The sequence below is a fragment of the Ptychodera flava genome, chromosome 2 (genome assembly GCF_041260155.1).
Source record: "Ptychodera flava strain L36383 chromosome 2, AS_Pfla_20210202, whole genome shotgun sequence".
In the NCBI taxonomy this organism is placed as follows: domain Eukaryota; kingdom Metazoa; phylum Hemichordata; class Enteropneusta; family Ptychoderidae; genus Ptychodera; species Ptychodera flava.
Genome location: NC_091929.1, coordinates 44912232 through 44934463, shown reverse-complemented (window position 1 = coordinate 44934463; position 22232 = coordinate 44912232). Strand labels below are relative to the sequence as shown.

Below are 22232 nucleotides of genomic sequence, written 5' to 3'. Positions count from 1 at the left end.
CAAATTGTCAGTGGGTCAAAGTTTTCAAATCGACTGTTCCATCAGTCAAGCTGAGCGGTGTTTCTCTTGAATTTGTTCCAAAGTTTGTTTGATCTGGGTCATATTTAATTTTCACATAAGAATTATGTGACGACGAAGACATTCTAAGGCAACGTAGAGCCCTGTGTGGCAGGGCTAACATGCTTCTAGGAAAAGTTTACTCATGTTCTGTTGATGTTGAATCTCGTCTTTTTTTCATACGTTTTGTAATAACATTACATTGTATTTCTTGTGCTTCTTAATGTCAGCGCTATTCGCAGTTGAATTGTATGTCCCCATAATGCATTTGGCTATCTAAGATACATTGGTGTCCCTAAGGTGTTTCTTAACCATTCAGTAAATTGTCTCTCGGTTTTAAGAAGAAGAACAGCGTACAATGTTAGTGGAAACTAATAATGTCTTGATTAATCGATTAATCGATAATCGATTAACTAATAATGTCTTGATTTGTTGCCAGTGACATGCGTTTTAACGAACCTCAAGCCCACTTATTGTATTTTTACTATTGCTTTTATGTCATTTTTTTTAGGATTTATTATTTTTCTCTCCCTTATGGACGTTTTTAAGTTTGAAATAAATTTAAAATTGAATCAAATTGAGGTGATCGTTGTTTGGATACGAAACCAATCCTGAGTGTTATGGGATCTGTGAAGCAACCGAAGTAGGATTAAGGTGATTGTGAGTACAGGGGTGTGGGGTATTTGATTGTGGCAGTACATTTGTCATTTGCGGCGTTTGCAATGCGTCATGCTCACCCTTACTGAACCACTGAGGTGGTCGGAAGTACATATACATTTTGCACTGCTGAAGAACACTGAACTACAACCTCATCAATGCAATAATCTGTGCCTACCTGAGGGTGCTTTCCTTGATGTGGAAATGAAAGCATACTCCCTAAGATAGTGTTGAAACATACAACTGTTTAGTGAGGGCCCTGTATTACTCAGTCTCGCCAACTTTGTTTTCGTAAATCCGCTGTTTCAACTATACAATGCAAGATCCGAGGTACATGAATATTCCACATTGATTAAGGATCATTAGCATAGAATTTTAATACCGAAACAATGCTCATTAATGTAATCTGCATATTTGAATATCATCATACCTCGCATCTTGCAATAATAGGTTTCAACAAAGGAACATAAAATAATGAGACCCTTTGGATCTGAGCAGTGGCATAAGGGGATTCCCGAATGTGTATTCGCTGGATACTTTTGTAAGCCGGTGTAATATTACAGTGAAACCGGACGTTTTAACGAAAAATGCCGACTAAATTCCGTAAATATAAGAAGGACACTTTAGTAGTGAAAGTCGAGAAATCTGAGACGTGGTTTTCAGGATGAATTAAACTTATGATATTATTGACTCGTTCCTGTTTCGAGTCTGACACGACAGTTAGGTCAGCAGAGATAAGTAGCATCCATAAGCAGTACCAGGCACAGAGAATGTGTAGGCTGTACAGTTGTACTGCATACCGAATAGACACATCGAAGAATGAAATTGTTTACATTACAAATTATTATGTCAAGAAGTTGCTATCGTAGACATCAAGCACTCGAAATAAGTCATAGCCATAAAAGTATACAGTCACCTGTAATCTAAATATGCCCATAAATGGTCAAAGGGGCGTTCCTTGGTATTCAAAATGCCCATGTGAGGGCGCTATTTTTAAAAAGCGGCCACCCGCTTAAAATCTGTGATTGGCTAGATTTTCTCTTTCCATGGTAACTGTGGCAAAATTGGAACAGGTGACAGTATACCTTTAATTGAGGCGCGGCCGCAAGGGCGTATACTAAAGTACATGTAGTTTTAATTCTTCGCCGTTTGCAATTTTGCCAAAGCAGTAACTAGTCGCCCCTCACTCCTTCGTAAGGGAGGTTCAGTCATTATGGAACGCATCAGGCTTGGGAAATTGGGGAGGGTCATTTTTAAACCTGCCATTGAGGAGGGTCACATTCAGCAAACTTAGTCTGGAGAGGGTCACATTTGCTAAATTTATAATCAATGCAAATTTTCAATGTGTTGTGTACAGCATTTATAAACTTAAATTACAATCCGTGGCACAATTCGGCCAACCAATAAACCAATTTGCATTTTCAAAAAAGAAAATCGAAATGGAGCTAATTTTCAATTTTCAAATGGTTTTATCATCTTGATTATTAACTTTTAGGCCTATTTCTAAATTTAAAATCTTTGGGCTGAGATTGAAATATAGGAAACAGGTGTATACTGCTGTGAGGATGGCACTTTACGGCCATTCAAATTTCTCTCTGACAAACTCTATTTCCCACAATTCGTATTTCCGTGTTTTCAATTTCCAATATACCAAATGTCCGATTTTCCCATTTCATTTGGGGCTTGGCAGCTGATAGTATCTATCTTTGGCCTAGGAATGCATAAAATTGTGACAATTATTTGCGCGGGTAACTCGTTCAATGGATCGAGTAACGAACATACAAGGAACAAAAGTGTTGCGGCCGCCGGAAAGGAAAGTCCGATATAACCAGTTTGACCTGACCTGCTGAAGTTTTGCGCGCTTCCCGTCAACGTCGCAAACTGGAACATTGTGTAAAATTGTGACAGTCATCAGCCCAATCAGAGCGCGGCATCCACATTTAATTTCATCTGATCAATTTATTCAGCTGTCAATATTTGTACACAATGATGTTCTCCTCATGTGATAATAGTTTTAATCCGGCTCAATTTATAAATTGCACCCGTTACAACCTGATCCAAATCTTGACCTTGAAGGCGTTTAATATCATGTTTGAGACATCATCGTCTAACAGTTCGTTCAGAGATACCACTTGCCCTAGGCAAAACATTTTGGAGATGAACACCTACTTCGCGGTGACTTCTTCCTTTATCACCCATTTCTTGAATTTCCTGCGGCTGAACGCGCACCCGCACTCTACCAACCAAAGAACAGCTTTTTTTCTTGTCTTCCAGTATGTGAGACGATGTTAGGGATTGGCCAGTTTGTTCAGGCTCGCGCGCTCTGTACGTACGTGTGTAGTACTAGTACACACACTCCAGAGTTTGCAGAAGCCGCCTGAGATAGCGTTCGACATTTGCACTATAAATCGGAAAGAAAAATGTTGACATTGCACTAAAGAGGTCACTACTCTGACAATTTGTAGCTGTGGAAACGCAGCTATTGTTGGCGGGGGGTAGCGTGCGCCGCAATGCGGGTCATCAAAAGGTGGGGTTGACCTTTGATGACCTTTTGATGACCTGCATAGCCACGCACCCTACCCGCCAACATCAACAGATAGCTGCACAGCTACACAATTTGATGTCCCAGTGAAGAATGTAATATGTAGAATAATAAGATTAGGGAGCGTTCACTTATTATGGCCGGGGGTGGGCCGGCAAATTCTTCCTGCGCATCAGTCAAAATAAGTGAAACCCCCCTACCCATTGTACCAAAAAATTGATGACCCCCCTTTCAAGATGACAAAAATTTAATGACCCCCCCCCCCCACATTGCTTGTGTAAAATTGTGACAGTCATCAGCCCAATCAGAGCGCGGCATCCACATTTAATTTCATCTGATCAATTTATTCAGCTGTCAATATTTGTACACAATGATGTTCTCCTCATATCATAGTTTTAATCAGGCTCAATTTATAAATTGCACCCGTTCCAACCCGATCCAAATCTTGATCTTAAAGGCGGGGCTTACGATAATTAGCACAAGATTCTTTTAAAAATTAGCGGGAATGAGGGACTGGTCAGTTTCTTCGGCCTCGAGGCCGGTGGATTCATGGGGGTCACCCTGTTTTCCACTTTGGTGATGGGGTCACCTATTTTGTAATGCCCAATTAGGGGGACAGTGTTTTTAAATTTCGACACGGGCTCATACTAGCCCTGCGTACAGGTCTGTGTGTTCCCGGCGTGTGGTGGAGGCCGTATCACGCCGGGAACACACAGACCTGTACGCAGGGCTAAGGCTAATACTTGCCTAAAATGCATCTAGCTAGCCATGGATTTCATCATTAGTTTCATTTTTCGGCGCGCCCTTTGGGCGCGTGACTTTACTAATATGAGGTTATTACGAAAATACCGCAAAGGATGCACGAGGACATAGGCGTAGCACAGGCGACCCAAGTATTACTGAGTTTTTCACACAGTTTTCTCTATCATTTTCTCTTCTTTCTTCATGCTCTGAATGATCGGAATAAATAAAATAAATGGTTTATATAACCTAACCTAACCTAACCTAACCTGTGACTCTTATTATTTTACACTCCATTACAAGGACGTATATCTCTCATACACACATGCTGTAATTAATTAGTCAACACAACTAATTATGCTAATCCGTGGACTTATCAGAGGTTGGTCAACATCGGAAAGATAGTGATGTTAATGAAAAACCATTCCTATCTTTCGCGATGTTGACCAACCGGTAAAATCCCTGATAAGTCCACGGATTAGCATAATTAGTTGTGTTGACTAATTAATTACAGCATGTGTGTATGAGAGATATACGTCCTTGTAATGGAGTGTAAAATAAATAAAGAGTCACAGGTTATGTTAGGTTAGGTTATATAAACCATTTATTTTATTTATTCCGATCATTCAGAGAATGAAGAAAGAAGAGAAAATGATAGAGAAAACAGTGTGAAAAACTCAGTAATACTTGGGTCGCCTGTGGGCGTAGCGTATCGCTCGACGCGAAGCGGAGGGTGATGCACGGCGCCGATGTCATAGTGCATCCTTTTCGGTATTTTCGTGATAATCTTATTTAATATTATACATCTTACATTCTTCACTGGGACATCAAATTGTCTAGCTGTGCAGCTATCTGTTGGCGGGATAGGGTGCGTGGCTTTGCATGTCATCAAAAGGTCAACCCCGCCTTTTGATGACCCGCATAGCGGCGCACGCTACACGCCAACAATAGCTGCTTTTCCAAATTGTCAGAGTAGTGACCGTTTTAGTGAAATATCGACATTTTTTCTTCCGATTTATAGTGCAAATGTAGAAAGCTATCTCAGACGGCTTCTGCAAGCTCTGGAGTGTGTGTACTACACACGTACGTACAGAGTGCGCGAGGCTGAACAAACTGGCCAGTCCGTAACATACTGGCAGACAAGAAAAAACTGTTCTTTGGTTGGTAGAGTGCGCGTGCACTTCAGGCAATGAATTTAAGTTGGTGCGTTCAGCCGCAGGAAATTCAAGAAATGGTGAAAAAGGAAAAAGTCACCGCGAAATAGGTGTTCATCTCCAAAATGTTTTGCCAAGGGCAAGTGGTATCTCTGAACGAACTGTTGGACAATGTGTCAAACATCATATCAAACGCCTTTAAGGTCAAGATTTGATCGGGTTTTAACAGGTGCAATTTATAAAGTGAGCCGGCATACGGATTAAAACTATGATCGGTTACTTAGATCATTATGAGGAGAACATCATTGCGTACAAAGATTGACAGCTGAATAAATTGATCAGATAAAATTAAATGTGGATGCCGCGCTCTGATTGGGCTAATGACTGTCACAATTTTACACAATGTTCCAGTTTGCGACGTTGACGGGAAGCGCGCAAAACTTCAGCAGGTCAGGTCAAACTGATTATATGCCACATGTATTTCAATGGTTCCGATACTATAGTGACTTATAAGCCCGTTGGGCTGGGTGACCACTCACTTTAGATATTGTAATTTTTTATAAGTGATGTATATGATTTCAGTGATGTCACATGTCACTTTAATAAATTGATACTACTACTAATACTACTACTATATCGGACTTTCCTTTCCGGCGGCCGCAACGCTATTGTTCTTTGTATGTTCGTTACTCTATCCGTTGATCGACTTGCCTGCGCAAACAACTGTCACAATTTGATGCATTCCTAGGCCAAAGATAGATACTATCAGCTGCCACGCCCCAAATGAAATGGGAAAATCGGACATTTGGTATATTGGAAATTGAAAAAACGGAAATACGAATTGTGGGAAATAGAGTTTGTCAGAGAGAAATTTGAATGGCCGTAAAGTGCCATCCTCACAGCAGTATACACCTGTTTCCTATATTTCAATCTCAGCCCAAAGATTTTAAATTTAGAAATAGGCCTAAAAGTTAATAATCAAGATGATAAAACCATTTGAAAATTGAAAATTAGCTCCATTTCGATTTTCTTTTTTGAAAATGCATATTGGTTTATTGGTTGGCCGAATTGTGCCACGGATTTGGAAGACCCCTGACTTCCCGCGATCCAGCAACCTTGTAATGACTTAAAGCTTCCTAACTTCGCCTGGCACTTTACGTGTACGAATGACTGGTTTTGTGTATTGCTTCTGTATAGATCACTTTTTTTATTTCATAATCAATAAAAAGAAGATACACCAAAAATCAGCTATTTCCAAAGAAAAGCCGACAACAACATGAAATTCAACAACAACCTATCATCGCTCAAACCATGGATGTAAAAGCTCCATGCTCAAACTATGAAACTCCGAAAAATAGTACTAGGCAAAGGCCTTAAAATTAATTCGGACGCCAACAAAACCAAACAGAATAAAACCACCTCAGGATTTCAACAAATAAAGTCGTAAAATGTGACTACGCTACATCGTGAGACACAAACAATCGCAACAACACAAATTCAAAGAAAAGTCAAATTGGGCTCCACAAACAACAAACACCAAAAACTTGAAAGCTATCTGAAGCTGCTAAACTCGCACTTCTAGAGATACCCTTTCAAACAAGGAAACAAAACATGTCGCGTGCTAAAAGAATCGCGATAAACCAGCTTGCAAACAATAGACAAATTTCGGAAAAAAAACCCTCGACAAGGGTCGGGTTTTCGTCATTGTCAACACAAACGATTACGTACTCGAATGCGAAAGGCAATTACGCAACACTCAGTATTATACACAACAAGCCAGAACAAACAGTAAACAAAGTAAACGAACTATGAATCAAAATGTACGAGAACAAGCACATCAACCAGGATACTTGTGAGTATCTTGATCCAATAAACATAAAATCCGTACCCCCAGTGGTACTTATTGCCTAAAAATTCACAAACCTCCGCAAAAATCTAAAAGACACACCAGTCAAAACAAAATTACCGAAGTAAAGAAACATAGAACAAACAAACCGAACCACCAAACGGACTCACAACGTGACCAAAAATTAATATACTTGCCTCGCTAATCGAAAAGCAAGACCACTAAAATGCATTAAAATAAATTTTCACAAACACAAACTAAGGAAAGAATCTACACCGCGACTGATGAGAAACCACAACCGGGTTTCGAAACGCAAGCGTCAAAGGGCGACTCTATCAACTTTTGTAACAACATAGGTCCGGCTGCGTCTCGCCATAAGCTTTCCCCACACAAACAAAACATTACCGTACACACTAATCCAAACTTCTCTACAAATATCCAAAGCGAAACAAACATTTTTATTAACACACACAATCGGATAAGAATGTAGGAACACATTTTCGAAACGAATCAAACACAAACTCGACACAAAAACATTTAGGATAGTTAGATGGGGAGCCCTTTCACATTTTTTACATCTCGCTATACTGTCTATGATTCTAAAAATAAAGTCATCTGCCACTTTTTCTGTATACGCGGTTTGGCAAAACTCATCTCTTCAATCGAAAGTCGGGCGATTTCATGGTTCTTTGGGGTACGTCGAGCTTAAGGAATGTGGTTATATTCGCGATGTTTTATTCGAAATTATTTATTTCTTTAGGGCAAATGCACGTAATTGATGCTGTTGGAAATACTGGCCGCTCATAAACAAGACAATAAACTCGATATCTGTGCATCTTTACTTTTATTGTCAAAGTACCATCGACACCCAAAAAAAACCAAATGGTTCAGTCCACGCGTGGGTTCAGTCCAGGTATTTGCAACGCAAGTCACCTAGGCGACGGTAATCCGCACCACTTATCACCATCGGGAAGGTACTCCTCCCCTATACCACTGGCGATCCCACCCTCAAGGCACTGCGTCATTCGACCAAGCATTGTTATTGTAATTTCCTGCATAAAATTAACAGCGAGGTCAACCGGTCAAACTCTCTCGGCATTTTCTCTCATGAAAACAATGCAATAACAATGAAGAACATGACGTATAACATAATGGCAAAGAAAAAACAATAAAACATTTAACAAGGAGACAAAACACACAAAGACAAAAAAAAACATTCACTAGAAATCGAAGTTAAACAAAAAAGGAAGAACCTGCACAAAACAAAAGCAAATCTGTATAATACAGATGAACATATGGATGGGTTGGTAAATGTACATTATACAATGCTATTTAGTAGTTGCACTTTTGGAAGAAGACAATATTGAAGCCTCACACCATGATGGTTCATCTTTGGCATGAAATAGGCAATAGCTTGAGATAAGGCATAGTTTACTGATATCACGTATCACGGTTTTATGCTGTTTACTTAATTTCAGTGCCTTAAGAAGTTGTAGAAGTCTGAGTTTATTGTCTGTCGTTATTTGTCCTCTCGACGCGACTTCAAAACAAATGAGTTCAGTCGAATAACCTTGAGCTTGTAAAGAGTTAACAAGATGTGAATATTTCATGCATTTGTCATTATGATGTCTCTCGATATTAAATTCAAATGGTACTGTCAGTTCAAAAATGACCATTCTTTTTACATTACTGAACAGAATAAAAAGATCAAGACGGTCAGGTGTACATAAAACATTGCGCGGGATGGTACCTTTTGTATGACCTGGTAAATCGGCGTAAATAGATAATGTGTCCATAACTGATGACGAGGCACAAATTTGAAAAATATAATTCAGAATATTATTATGTCGCCAAGTGTATCTATTCTGTTCAAGCATGGTTTTGCAGCCATTTAGAACATGATGAAGGGTTTGGGTATTACTGCAAAGTTTACACTTTGAGGAAATTTTCTTACCCCATCTAAGATTATTGAACGTTGGAAGACCGTCAATGGCAGCTCTGACTGCGAAGCTGAGGATTTTTTTGCCATGTTATAGATAATGCTTCTCCATGTAATGTCAGACTTTTCTTCAGCAAGAAGCGCCAGGAATTTTCCCTGAACACCCAGAGATTTTATTTTATCCATCCAATGACACTGATATTTTGTTGTAACGATTTGTTTGATGTTTTCCTTTACATGGTCCCACTTACTACCTGTTGCTGTATTAACAGCATCTGTTGCTATGGCAGCAACTTCAATGTTGCCACATAATTTCCTACTATAAGATTCCTCCCGTGCTATTGTGGCATTCATGGCTGCCATAACCCGGTCATCTGCCCTGATGTGACAGTGTGCTGCAGTATGTGCATGACATTCACTGTACACTTGGGAGATGAGCGGAATGGCAAGCCCCTGTTGACTGTAAATAATTGCCGAAGTGGCACCATGAGAAGGAATATTTAACCACTTTTTGATATATTTAGTTGTAATACTATCTAGAAAGCTTCTTTGTGATTTTGTCAGATCATGTACAGTTAACATAAACCTAATTGAAGAAAGCATATACTTGAAATATACATGCAACTTATATTCAGGTCTTACTAATGAAGAATCAATATTTGATAACATACTGGTAATTTTGTCTTTTACTAAGGCGAAAGCCGCTTGTGATGTACCTGAATAAGTAATCCATGAACCAAGAAATTTTTCGGGAGCGTCTTTAACCAGAGTTACTTGACTATCGTCAATATAATATGGCACTGCAGCTTTAGCCTGACCACTGCAAATTGAAAGGGTCTTACATTTAGATGGCTTCAAATGTAAATTCATTGTTTTCGTAATCCTCTGAACCTCATCCATCAATTTCTGATGCTTACGCTTGTTATTTGTTACTAAAATGAAGTCATCGGCGTATGGAAGGGTTATGATTTTTTGATCATTAAGAACATATCTGAAAAAAAACAATGAATCAATTATTTACAATATGGCAGGAGAGCTTACGTCATCCCTATTCCTTTAAAATAATTTGGTCCACACATGCCGAAGAAACGGCTCTGGACAAAGAGACGGATGGGAGAGCGGATCACAGACGGACGGATAAAATGTACGGACGGGAACCAAATCTTTAAGTACCCGCAGGTGTAAACTAAAAACTGATAGTGTCGGATTATTCCATACCATCAACAGTAGGCCTAACACATACATCTTTCGTGTGACGTGTACCATACAATATGGCCTCCTCATTTATACACAGAACCTCTTCATTTATTTGTATTAATGTATTATTATATTCAATGATTTATTTGTGTTTTTTTCTTGTCGCAGCGAGATGCCATAAAATCGATGTTATAGCTATTTCTCATGCATCACTTCATAGGACTGCAGTTTTCGTGAATCGCGCCCTCTATGGGTGAATTGCAACACACATTTCTGGTGATTGTGTTCTGTGTCTTGTAACATTGTAACAAATGATGAATATACATTCAGTTGTTATATTGCACATCATATATATGTAACACAGTCTTCTTCATTGGTTGTATTTTAATGGAGAGTCTCTTCTTAAACGTTGGAGGGTTAACATTCATGTTCTTGAATGAAGAGAAGCCGATTTTTTAGAGTCACGGTCGTAACTGTGTGTGTTTTGACATGTCGATTAGTTAGGGCAAAGGAAAGCTGTTCTAAATAACCACAATTCCCCGCCAATTATGAGAAACAGTGCTCCCCCATTCCATTAGTTAACTCCCCTCCTCATTCGCTTCCGGGGAACTTCCCTGCTTGCCTTTTCCGACACACAGACACACAAATGCCATCTGCCCTCTTGCAACCAAAACGACTCCCTGTTGTCCCTCTTTTGCCACATGCTTTCGCCGACCCTGGAAAACCCGCTGACCCTGCACATTCTTGATTGAGTAAATTCTTTAATTTTCATTGCATTTTACTGTTCTCAACCAATAAAAATAAAAATAAAACATAATTTCCTCCGACCTTCTTTCCCTAATTTTCGGCGGCATGTTACAGGAAACACACGTTTTTGTATTTGGCCCAATCATATCACGACTTTCTCGCCGACATTTACTCATTACATCCATAATTTGAAAACAATGCTTCCTTTATTTTTGCTTGGCTGATACCGTATTTTAGGACGACAGTAAGTTAAGAAGGAAAGTATCTTATATTCTGTGCTAACAATTATGAAAATACCACCAAAAGTTACATCTACTGTGTGTTCAATGGTCCTGAACATTAAAAGTAGACTAGCCCACGCTAATCATTCGGCAATTTTAAAATTCATGCTTGGCGATAATTGCTGACTTCGCGACAGCCAACCATTCACGTGATTGCTAGTAACCAAAACAATCAAATTTGAAGTGATAAAAAATTAAGAAACAAGACAGATATCATTCAACTTACTTTACTGATGTTATCTCAAAGACACAACGCATCTAAGCTTTGACAATGACTTTGAAAAAAAATTGTTCGGTTCATGTTGATCTGGTTTAAAATACTGGTGAGCGTGTTCCGATCAGTAGTATGTGTTCATTTCGTGGTTAGTATCGTTATCGTAAAGACAATATCCACACTAGGAAGCGTGTTTCATACATTGTTTACTAAATAAGGTAGGTGGCAACAACAAACATGTAGCAAGACTCAACCGGTGACCAGAAACTTCACTGAAAATGCAAGGCAAAGCAGTCTGTTGCTAGAGGCCCCAAGAGGGCGCTGTGATTGTTGCTTGAGTTCCTCATTTTAAAAATAATATAATGCCAAACTAAAAGTTTACGAGATAAATTTCAAATTTATCTCGTCAACTTATAGTGTCCAAGTTTGCTTATCCATCATTGAAGGTCAATACTATACGTTCACCCACTACAACGTCGCCCTGTCTCTATGACAACGACACGAGAACGTTTAAAACCCAACGAGAGGAACCGTTCCGAAGCGAGCCATTGTGATTGTCCAGCGAGTCGAATGTAATAGAATGAATTAACCGTTATTTATATCAACACGGATACGTATTTATCTGTGTCTTGGCAAAGACTTCAACCTTTCATGCAGTCGGGTACTATCACGCGCCAAAACATGGGGGTGTTGTGAGGGTGGGTCAAAGTTTAATATTTCACTTGTTTACACATACGTGCTATCCTAGACGTGTAAACAAGGAGTAAGGTTTCCAAACAATAAACTTTTATATTTACTGCGCAACTGTTCGTGCCATAATATCAACTTCCGTAACCGGCGCTCAGCATATAAACCAAAAGTAGGTCTGCCTCACCCTAATCGGGGAATGCAGTCGCCCGTGTCAAAGGTCGCACTAATTTAAAGGTATGAGTATGTTGGAGTTTCACCTCTCGCCACTGGTCTTTGGCGCACAATTCCTCATTATATGCGTACGTGTTCGTGGTTTCTAATAGCGCGGGTTCGTCTTGTTGACTAAAATCACCGTTTGTCCTCTTCATTCAGAAGTGACCCCTCCTATGGGCGCACAGATTTGTCGCTTTGGAAGTACAAGGAAGAAGCTGTTTCATGGTTACACGTGAGACGATTGAGATCTGAACACGGATTTGAAGATCCGTCGAACACCGGTCGCGTGGTGAAGACGTTCCTGGTCAATCTACTGTGGCTGGATTTCAGACAACGCACTACCTGCCCGTTGCTACACAGGTACAGCGTACATGGCGAACGTGTTACAGCAGCCCCCGGGGCATGCCTGAATTCACAAGGGACAATTCGTAACACCATTAAAAACAAACTACGTAATACAATCTTCTGTTAGGTAAGTAATCATAGAAATTAACGAGGCGTACATGATAACTCGCGTTTTTACACTTAACGACGTTCAAAAGTATGAGCTTTGGGCGTCTGTCACACACTTTCTCTCTCTTTTTTCATTCTCGCTGATATCATATCCAAGGTTCTCCAGAGAACACCTTGCGAATGTTAACGTTTTAGCATACCATTGTATGCAGCATTCAAAAATCTTCACCGCATTCTTTCACCACAAAACAGGGTAAACACTGCGTTTTGTTCGAAAGGCTGCTTTGAGATCGTGCCAGTCCCTGAGTTAGTGGTATCCGACACTCGCAATAGTTTCTGAGCGGTTACACAGCATTTTGATCGCAATGTTAACTATGAAAGCTGCGATTAATAAACGCTGGTCTGTAACATGCAAGTATTTCGAGTGATATTGCATTTTTGGGAACGCCGGCAAACAGATATCTGGTGTGAAAATTCCATCAGCTACGAATCGAATGCCGTGACCTGGCGAATTCGTGTTAGACATTAGCGGTCAAGCAATAACCTTCTTCAAACAAAACCAGGGCAACAATTGCAAATAAACGTTATTTGCTGCCCTTGGTTGCATTAATAATCTATGTTTACGTCGATACGTTGAATAACCATTGCATTTGTACGATAAAAAATTCTACGCGTCGGCGACCATCACCACTCGACACGCAGACACCCTGTAATCCCCGTTTAATGAAATTTCGTCGTCGCCAATGACAGTCATATAATTAAATGAATCAGAACCGACTGCTCTTTGTAGGTATTTCCCCGAACAGAGTCCCAGCGATCTTTTCTTATTGAGGTTGTTTTGTCGTTAAATAACGTTTGCTAACGCGGCTAGATTAAGAGTTATTTGTGCAAACACGAGTTATTATTAAGTCTCAATTGCGGATTTTTATCTCGCTCACCGAGGTAAGACTAGCGATCCTGAGCGTAATTGCTGAGGTACATATTGCAATAGAAGTGGCTTTGCTGTTTTGTTGGTCGGTTTACTGAGCGGTACTGTGTTTGATTGGCGTGGCTCACCTCTAAGGCGCGTTGGCAACCTGTTGACTCGTCGATGACAACTGTGAGGGAGCGACAAAGCCGTTGCTAAGCGCTATTCAGAAATTAGCGTTGTCGAAAGATTTTGAATCATGCAAGTCTCAGTGGTCCTGTCTGCTGACCTTGACTTTGCACATATGGTTGGTTTTGATTGAAATGTTGAGTTGAGGGTTGAAAAGCAGGGTTATCATGCATGACCGTCACTGGGAATCTGTTAGAGGCAAACCATAATATATATCATATTGTGCACTTAACAGGACACTGTCAGTTATTTGATAACATTTTCGTTGCGTTTTTTCTCCAAAAAACTGTCATGTTCCCAATATATCTTCTCCCTAAAGTTTGTTTAACTACCTAAATATTATGCTATGGATACATGTATTGTATTGTATTGTATACGATAAGCAATTTTGATAAGAATTCTCGTCTGCTTGCAAAGTCTGTCGTCAACAACAATATTGAAACATTAGGCGTGTAAAGGTCATTTTGATAAGATGAACACTGGCCAATCCTGCAATGATTTTACAAATAGATTAAAATAAAAAACTCGGAAAAAATCTGTAAATACTTGAAACGGCGCAAACGTTACAGAAAATGGAGCCAGCGGCAATGACCGAATCCTAGCAACGGTCACATCACTATCTCGTCGGAATGAAAAGTTCAATTCAAAGTCATTTACAACAAATGTTAAAATAAACATCACGTTGTAGATACACATAACACACGCTTCGATGAAATGTACATACGCGGACTAGTGTGACATACAGTAAACGCGTAAACAAACAGACGCATTCTTAGATAAATAGATATATATATATATATATATATATATATATATATATATGAAAATGGATTGCTTGTCAATGTAGGCAAAGGTATAGTGCTCAATGCATTTCTGCAGGGCGTAATACTGAGAATCTAGGAACTTGTAGTTGTCACTCTACAGGCTGTTTCATGCGCTAAGCAGTCATCAGGAGACTATGCGGACTAGTGTGACATATCGTAAACTCCTAATGATTGCTTAGCGCATGAAACAGCCTGTAGAGTGACAACTACAAGTTCCTAGATTCTCAGTATATACATACATATATATATATATATATATATATATATATATATATATGGATATCTAGGTACAGCTTCATCGATGCATCCATCTGATTGATTCATCCATCCATCCATCTATTGACTGACCGACTCATTTATCCGATTACCAAACATTAATCCATTCCTCCAATCATCCCCTCTTCCTTTCCTGCCGCCCATCACTCCATTCATTAAGATAACAAATACCACAGCAACCTATTTGCATTGAATATTGAGTCCAAAAATTATCATGAATGGCATGTGAAAGAATTTTCAATATGGTGTATGCTTTCTGCACACCTGTAAGCTGCTGACACAACACTTAGAAAAAAGGTACAATTTGATCATCAAATACACTTTTTAAAAGCAGCATTGTATTGCATAGGAACATACGGTCTACAACATTTATCGAGAGACAATGCAAAAGCTACATTTGTTATAATTGGTAACAAATTAATAGCTTCTTTTGCAATTTATGAAGCTAATCTAACAAGCATGCTTAATATAGAGAAGCACTGACTGCAAGAACTTACATTAAGAAAAGTCAAATTTTCTTTACGGAAAGTTTGAGCAAATGAGTCTTTCAGTTTCGGGGAATGTATCACCTTAATGAAAATTAAATGTAAAATTAAAGCGATGGATTATCTAAGATGAAATCAAAGAGAAGAAGCACCATATTACAAATTGTAAACTACTTGAGTATTCCATAGGATCATACGTGAACAAAAAAAAATTATTCCATTGTTCGATCCACCCATCCATCTGCCCATCCATCCATCCATCTGCCCATCCATCCATCCATCAGCCACCCATCCATCCATCCATCCACCCATCAAATCCTGATATCCCTCCCTCCCTTCCTCTCTCCATTTATCTCTCATCTCTTCATCACCAACGCCCTCTTCCTCCTCCCCCTGCCTCTCTCTTCCTGCTCTCCTTCCGTCCATCCCTCCCTCCCTCTATCAAACCAACATGTAATATGTATAAATATGTACATTACACGATAAATGACTCAGAGACATGCGTTGAGGAAAAAACTGAAAATATTCAACTGTATAAAGACGGTGAAAATATTTTATGAAGAACCCGGAACTACTACTAATCCATGGGGATTATGGCTTAATTGAACCCTGAAAACACTGTAAATGAAAACGAAAATTGGTCAAATCTCTCAACTCGTTGAAGGTTCGTGGTACAGAAGACATTCAGGTTGGTGTTGACTCAATTTAGATAGTCTAGTACCGTATCGATTACATATCAATCAAGGTCAATGATTTTCGCCACAACTAGTGTATTTACAAACAGTGACTCTATGAAACCCATAGAAACCGGATTAGGATTTACGTTTCCACGCCAATAGATCTCCAAAGTGCTGCACAGGTCATTTTGCAGTGACCTAAGCTGCCGCGGTTACTCAACAGATGCTGTCAGATTGTTGCCAAGGCAAGGCGAGGAACGCGCGTTGCGGCCGTGTCAATTACTGTATCTCACACTTAGCTGATATCTCATAGTTGACAGCGTAAGTCGCAGTGACTGTGCACTCAAGGACTAGTCCGTTGATGGAGTGCTTGTGTGCAAACCTAGATTTGACAATGGATACCCAGCACCTTTCGTTCACAAGTGGCCATTGAAGAGTTCGAGCCATCGGGGACTGTCAAAGTACATTTCGTCGTTATTGAAACTGTGCCACGACAACCTGAACCTCACACATGACTCATATCTCGGACAAACTACGCTTTCTGTTAGTTCAAGTTTTGTCAAATTTAATTCTACTACTCTAATCACTTCAAATGGCTATGATATCTTCCAAGCACGAAGGTCACCCTACTTAATACAGATATTTAAAAGCAAACATACCAATGAAATAATCGTTAAGCTGGTCGGAGTCCATAGTAGGTCCAATCTCTTATCAGTGGACATCGTATGGAACAATTAACATACGTTTGCGCATACTGAATGTTATCTTTGCTTCTGACCGGGTACTTTCTCTATGTAAACAAAAAGTGAAGTGACTTATTTCTCAGGTTTCGAAGAACCGGAAATTAAATCTGCATCTTTGTAAGTCTTTCTTCAATGTCCTTCGACAGCTATCGATCGATGGATCCGCCATGTTTTAACAGACGGATTCATCGCTGAAGACATTGTAATAAAGACGTCAAAAATAAAAATTTAAAAATGTATTTCGAATGAGCCAGATAGGCTTCATGTCTCAGCGAAAATATGAGGCGAAATGTTCTAATGTTATAAGTTTGAATGTCTAGACACATAGACACATACATACATAGATACATACATAATACATACATACATACATACATACATACATACATACATACATACATACATACATACATACATACATACATACATACATACATACATACATACATACATACATACATACATACATACATACATACATACATACATACATACATACATACATACATACACACACACATGCATGCATGCATGTGTGTATATATTTATGTATGCAAATGCAAAGAAAATGGTTCATAGGCTTCGCCTGACTTAAGTGTTACGTCGAAACATTCTAATGTTATAAGTTTGAATGTCCAGATACATAGACACATAGACACATACATACATAGATACATACATAATACATACATACATACATACATACATACATACATACATACATACATACATACATACATACATACATACATACATACATACATACATACATACATACATACATACATACATACATACATACATACATACATACATACATACATACACACACACATGCATGCATGCATGTGTGTATATATCTATGTATGTTTGCAAAATGCAAAGGAAAGGGTTCATAGGCTTCGCCTGACTTAAGTTGTTACGTCATAATTATAGTTACTGAATTAACTGTAGTAGATAAATTGATGAATGCTAATAGGTTAATTCGCATGTTATAACCGATGCGTTCAAATTGTTCAATTATAATTGAACAGCCAGTTGTTCTAATTGACCAATGCATGTTGGGACAAGCCTGACAAAAAATTTCCGAAAATGCTAATCGTCGAATTGCTTACAGTGTACGTAGTCTGAATTCGAGACGTAGCCAAGCAACTCGCAGGGTTTATGCAAGTCTCGCATTAGTAAGGTTTGTTTAAGGAGAAAGGTTTGTTTTCCTTTCGTACAGAGAGTCGCAGGTGACCCAAACAGTGGGATAGCCACGGGTTGCCATAGAGATCATCACAGGTGTACGCGCTGGGAGATAGAGGTATGCCAATCAAAACGAGTCAACCTCAGGGAGGGAAACCTAGCGACCAGGCAAACTACAGATATGCCATAGGATAACCAGACGCATGCAGTTGGTAGCTACTAAAAGCTGAGAGAGAGAGAGAGAGAGAGAGAGAGAGAGAGAGAGAGAGAGAGAGAGAGAGAGAGACAGAGAGAGAGAGAGAGAGAGAGAGAGAGAGATTTCCTTTCTTGATACATGTTCTCAGAATTTCAACGATTGTCTTCATTTCAGAAATTATGGCTGGTCACACCAGCATCCAAGCCTTCGGTACTGCGATACCGTCCAACGACCACGATGATCAAGTGTCCATCATCGAGTCCATCGCTGACAAGTCGAGAAACGGGAGCAGAATAAGCGACGTGGAGAAGATACGAGTCTTCGGGATACTGGACAGCTCCGACAAACGGAAGCTGGGGAAGCAACAGCAGATCCTTCATGACATCACTGAGCGATGCCGGGAACAAGACATCACGGACATGTCAAAGTCGCTGACAAGCGGGATCCAACTCAAACAGAACTCTACGTTAAAGAACGACTACCGCCGAGAGGTGACTATGTACTCAACAAACACGCTGATACGACAGAGAGAGAAGTCAGGACCTCAGTTCAGGAACGGGTCTGGACGCGTCAAAGCGAAAAGCGGCCGGGAGTACAACAAGCCTAGGGTAGAGCGAAGCGCCACCAGCGTTACAAATTTTAGACCCAGTAACATTATACGATCACCGCCGAGCAATTATCCCATTAAAACGATGTTTCCTAAGGTCACAAGGGTCACCTTCGGTGGGTTGTCTCCAACTCAGTTGTATAACAGAACTAAGTGGCTGCATTCACGCAAAATAAATGGCCCAATACAGTTGGAACATTACATACAAAGCAGAAACGCGCCGTGCGCGCCTTTAATGCTCCCTAGACTTCAAGATGACGGTGAACATCAAAACGGAAACTCGGGCGAGTCGACGCCGAGATCGACGAGTATCTCGCGAGGAGTCGCTGGGAAGAAAAGCAATCACATGCCGAGGAGGTCGTCCTTTGGAAAAGTCTCTGAAAACGACGACAAGGGGAGCGAGCATGTACAGCAAAATGGAAACAATACCCCGGGCTCCGGAAGTTGAACGCCCAACAAGGAGAACCTGGATTGACCTAACCTACTTCTGAATGTCCAATTAAACATTATTATAAGAAAAAAAATCTGCTGTTTTTTCATGTGATTGGAACATTTTTCAACGGTAACCTTGGACGGTATTAACCTTTGAAGAAACCAGGACGACAAGGTTGAAAAGTTGAATACCGTGGAGCATTCTACTTTTGACCCGTGACGTCATACTGTCTCACTGGGGAATCATAGACATGACAGAATATATATACTTTTCATGTACATATTGACATAACCAACGCTGGTTGCTAGTTTTGCTATGAAGATTACTTTCTTCTGACGACTTGAAAATGCCAGCTACGAGCAGATTTAGATTTTCTTGCAAGTTGACCTCTGTCAAAAAATCAAACGCACTGCTATTCTCGTTATCATTTGCATGTGATGTTAAAGGGAAACAGGCAAGACAATATATTGTTCACCAACTACTTCCTACTAAGTGTTTGAGATGCACTGCATAATACATAGTATTATGCCCTACGTCAAAGTGTAGAACGTTAGATCGGATGACGTTTTCTTTTGGCCAATTCAAGTGTTAACGTTCAGTTTGAGTTTCCTATATGCCGACCGACACTAGACAAACCCGCCGACCCTAGATATTTTTCGCATTTTCAAAACAATTCGAGTAAATTCTCTAGATTTTACCTAATTTTATAGGTCTCAGTAAAAAAAGCAAAAAAATAAAAAATCATCCGATCTACCTATCCTACTATATTTTTTCTAAAACGCTCCCTTCCAACCGATCAGGATTCACATTTATGAAAATGTAGTCGGGTTGCCGACCAAATATGGCAAATGGCAATTCGTATATTCACAAGAAAATGTTAGTCTGCAATTTTTCTTTCGGGAATTTTAGTGCATTTTATCTTGATATCAAGTTATAGGACACCGCTTTTTTAACATATTCATCAATATGGCTTCCCACAAGTGTTTCGGGAAATTTTCTGGAAATCTCATGTTACGACAGCGTTTTCATGCAAGGCAATGGGAAAGCTGACACTGAATTACGCATGCGTTGTCTTCCAACTTGACTCAACATGAAAAATGACGTTTACAGCCAAAATTACTCACTTACTCATACAAAAACAATTTAACACACAGCTTCCATATTGTACCATCCTGTATCATAGACGTGTTTAGTGCTTTTAAGTTTGAATTTTACTATATTTACCGTCATGATGCCATTCTCGCCAATCGGATATAGTGGACAAATGTTAATTGTGATGTTTCGCAAAGAGGTTTTTGAACTAAAAAACAACAAATATTTTAGCGTAACATGACGTGTACGACACGATTCGTAATCCCGGTGTGTGCCTCGAGTATTGCCGTTTGTACCGTCAGATATGTCAGTTTAACATCAACTTTCAGTGTTTGCAACTGTTACAGTAAAACATACCGCTCAATTCACCGAGCGAACTGATACATAAAGCGCCCTATAACAAAACCTTACATTCGTCACACGAGAGACTTAGAATCGATCATGTTATATCAACACGTAAGGTCACTAAGGGTTATGATGTAAACACCATGTACTCTGGACGGAATGGGGACAGCTTCGTTATCAATGATTGTGGGTCAATATGAGGTCAGGTCTTAAGTGGAGCAACTGATATACATCTCCTTCTGACCAATCGATTTGGATCTAATTTAAAATGAGATTATGAAATAAAACATCCCAGATAAAAATGATATTGTTACTTGTACTTTCCTTTATGTCTCATATTTAACATATAAGTTGTGATATTCGTCATCACAGAGAACAGTCGATACCTGACACTGCAGTCAGTTCTGCCGAGTGAGTTTTGCGTTTCGGAGTGGTGGCGCTCTTTATAACCTTGTTGATTAGGGTGATTATCCGAGATGTCGCTTTGTGGTAATCTATTGTTTTTCCTTTTACATTGCACGGCTGTGGTTATAAATGCTAGCTCTTTCATTACGCAGGGCGAAGTCCCATTGTGCAGATTGAGGTCAAAAGTCATCATAGGGATAAGGTCATCACAGGGTCAAATTTACAGTGCAGAGGCCGTGCTGGCAGCAACTTGAAACTACAAGCAAAGAAAATGAAATTTCCACTTGAAAACATGCAACAGAGAATGGATAAACATAATTAAGTTATTGCAAGAGAGAATGTTGTAACTGATTAACTGCCACACAAAACTGTCAAAAAACAGTATCGTTGATGTCGAACTTGGGGTGATTCTGTTATGGATCATTGTTGAATAAATAAGCTTAGTCCGCGGATAATTTAAGAGATGCTGTTTTAATTGTGTTAAGCGCAATAAACGGGCATTCTGTCTTTAATTATTTCCCTGTCCTCATGACGAGAGGATATTTTCTCTACAGTAACATTATATCTAGAAGTGGAAAATCATAAAATTCGCGGACATTTACCCGTTTTTCACAATCTCTCAATATTCAGGTTTTTTAAGGATGAAGAAATAAGGTAAATTTTGTTTGACATCACATCGAAACTGGCCTTGAGACAGCTACAGCACACCATCGAGGTGATTTTGAAGGCGAAATTGTCACGATGGACATGTTAGTTTAAAGTCCGGTTCCCTATTTTCCAAACACTGCATAAGTGTAATAGACAAGTTGTCCGGATGTTCGGCAGAAGCCGCGCATAAGCGCATCACCTTTCGTTTATTCATATACCAACGCTGGGGGCGCCCTTCGCATCCTTGCCACGTCAGCACTCGCCCTTCAGAAACGCAATATCTTGGGTGTGGTCAAATTAAGCAACACTCTCCAGTGCTCATAACCTATAGTTACATATTTCAGAATTTCATCAGCAAGTTTTGTTTTTATAGAGTTATATTGTCGTAAAGAGTAACCGTCAATATACAGTCGTGGGGATATAGCTCAGTGGTAGAGCATTCGACTGCAGATCGAGAGGTCCCCGGTTCGATCCCGGGTGTCCCCT

The 22232-nt window shown here is 39.6% G+C and overlaps 1 protein-coding gene and 1 non-coding gene across 2 annotated transcripts; both read left to right on the top strand.

Annotated features, from left to right (window-relative positions):
• Window positions 1–12295: 12295 nt before the first annotated feature.
• On the top strand, window positions 12296–20998 carry LOC139121943 (uncharacterized). The gene is made up of 2 exons (XM_070687283.1): window positions 12296–12750; window positions 18391–20998. The coding sequence occupies exon 2, from the start codon at window positions 18396–18398 to the stop codon at window positions 19269–19271; it is 876 nt and encodes a 291-aa protein (XP_070543384.1). The 5' UTR covers window positions 12296–12750; window positions 18391–18395; the 3' UTR covers window positions 19272–20998.
• Window positions 20999–22160: 1162 nt separating this feature from the next.
• Trnac-gca (transfer RNA cysteine (anticodon GCA)) lies at window positions 22161–22232 on the top strand. Its single transcript has one exon. It is a non-coding gene; the product is annotated as a tRNA-Cys (tRNA).

Coding starts and splice junctions, on each gene's coding strand:
- LOC139121943 (XM_070687283.1), top strand. CDS start 18,396: ATGGCTGGTCACACCAGCATCCAAGCCTTCGGTACTGCGATACCGTCC.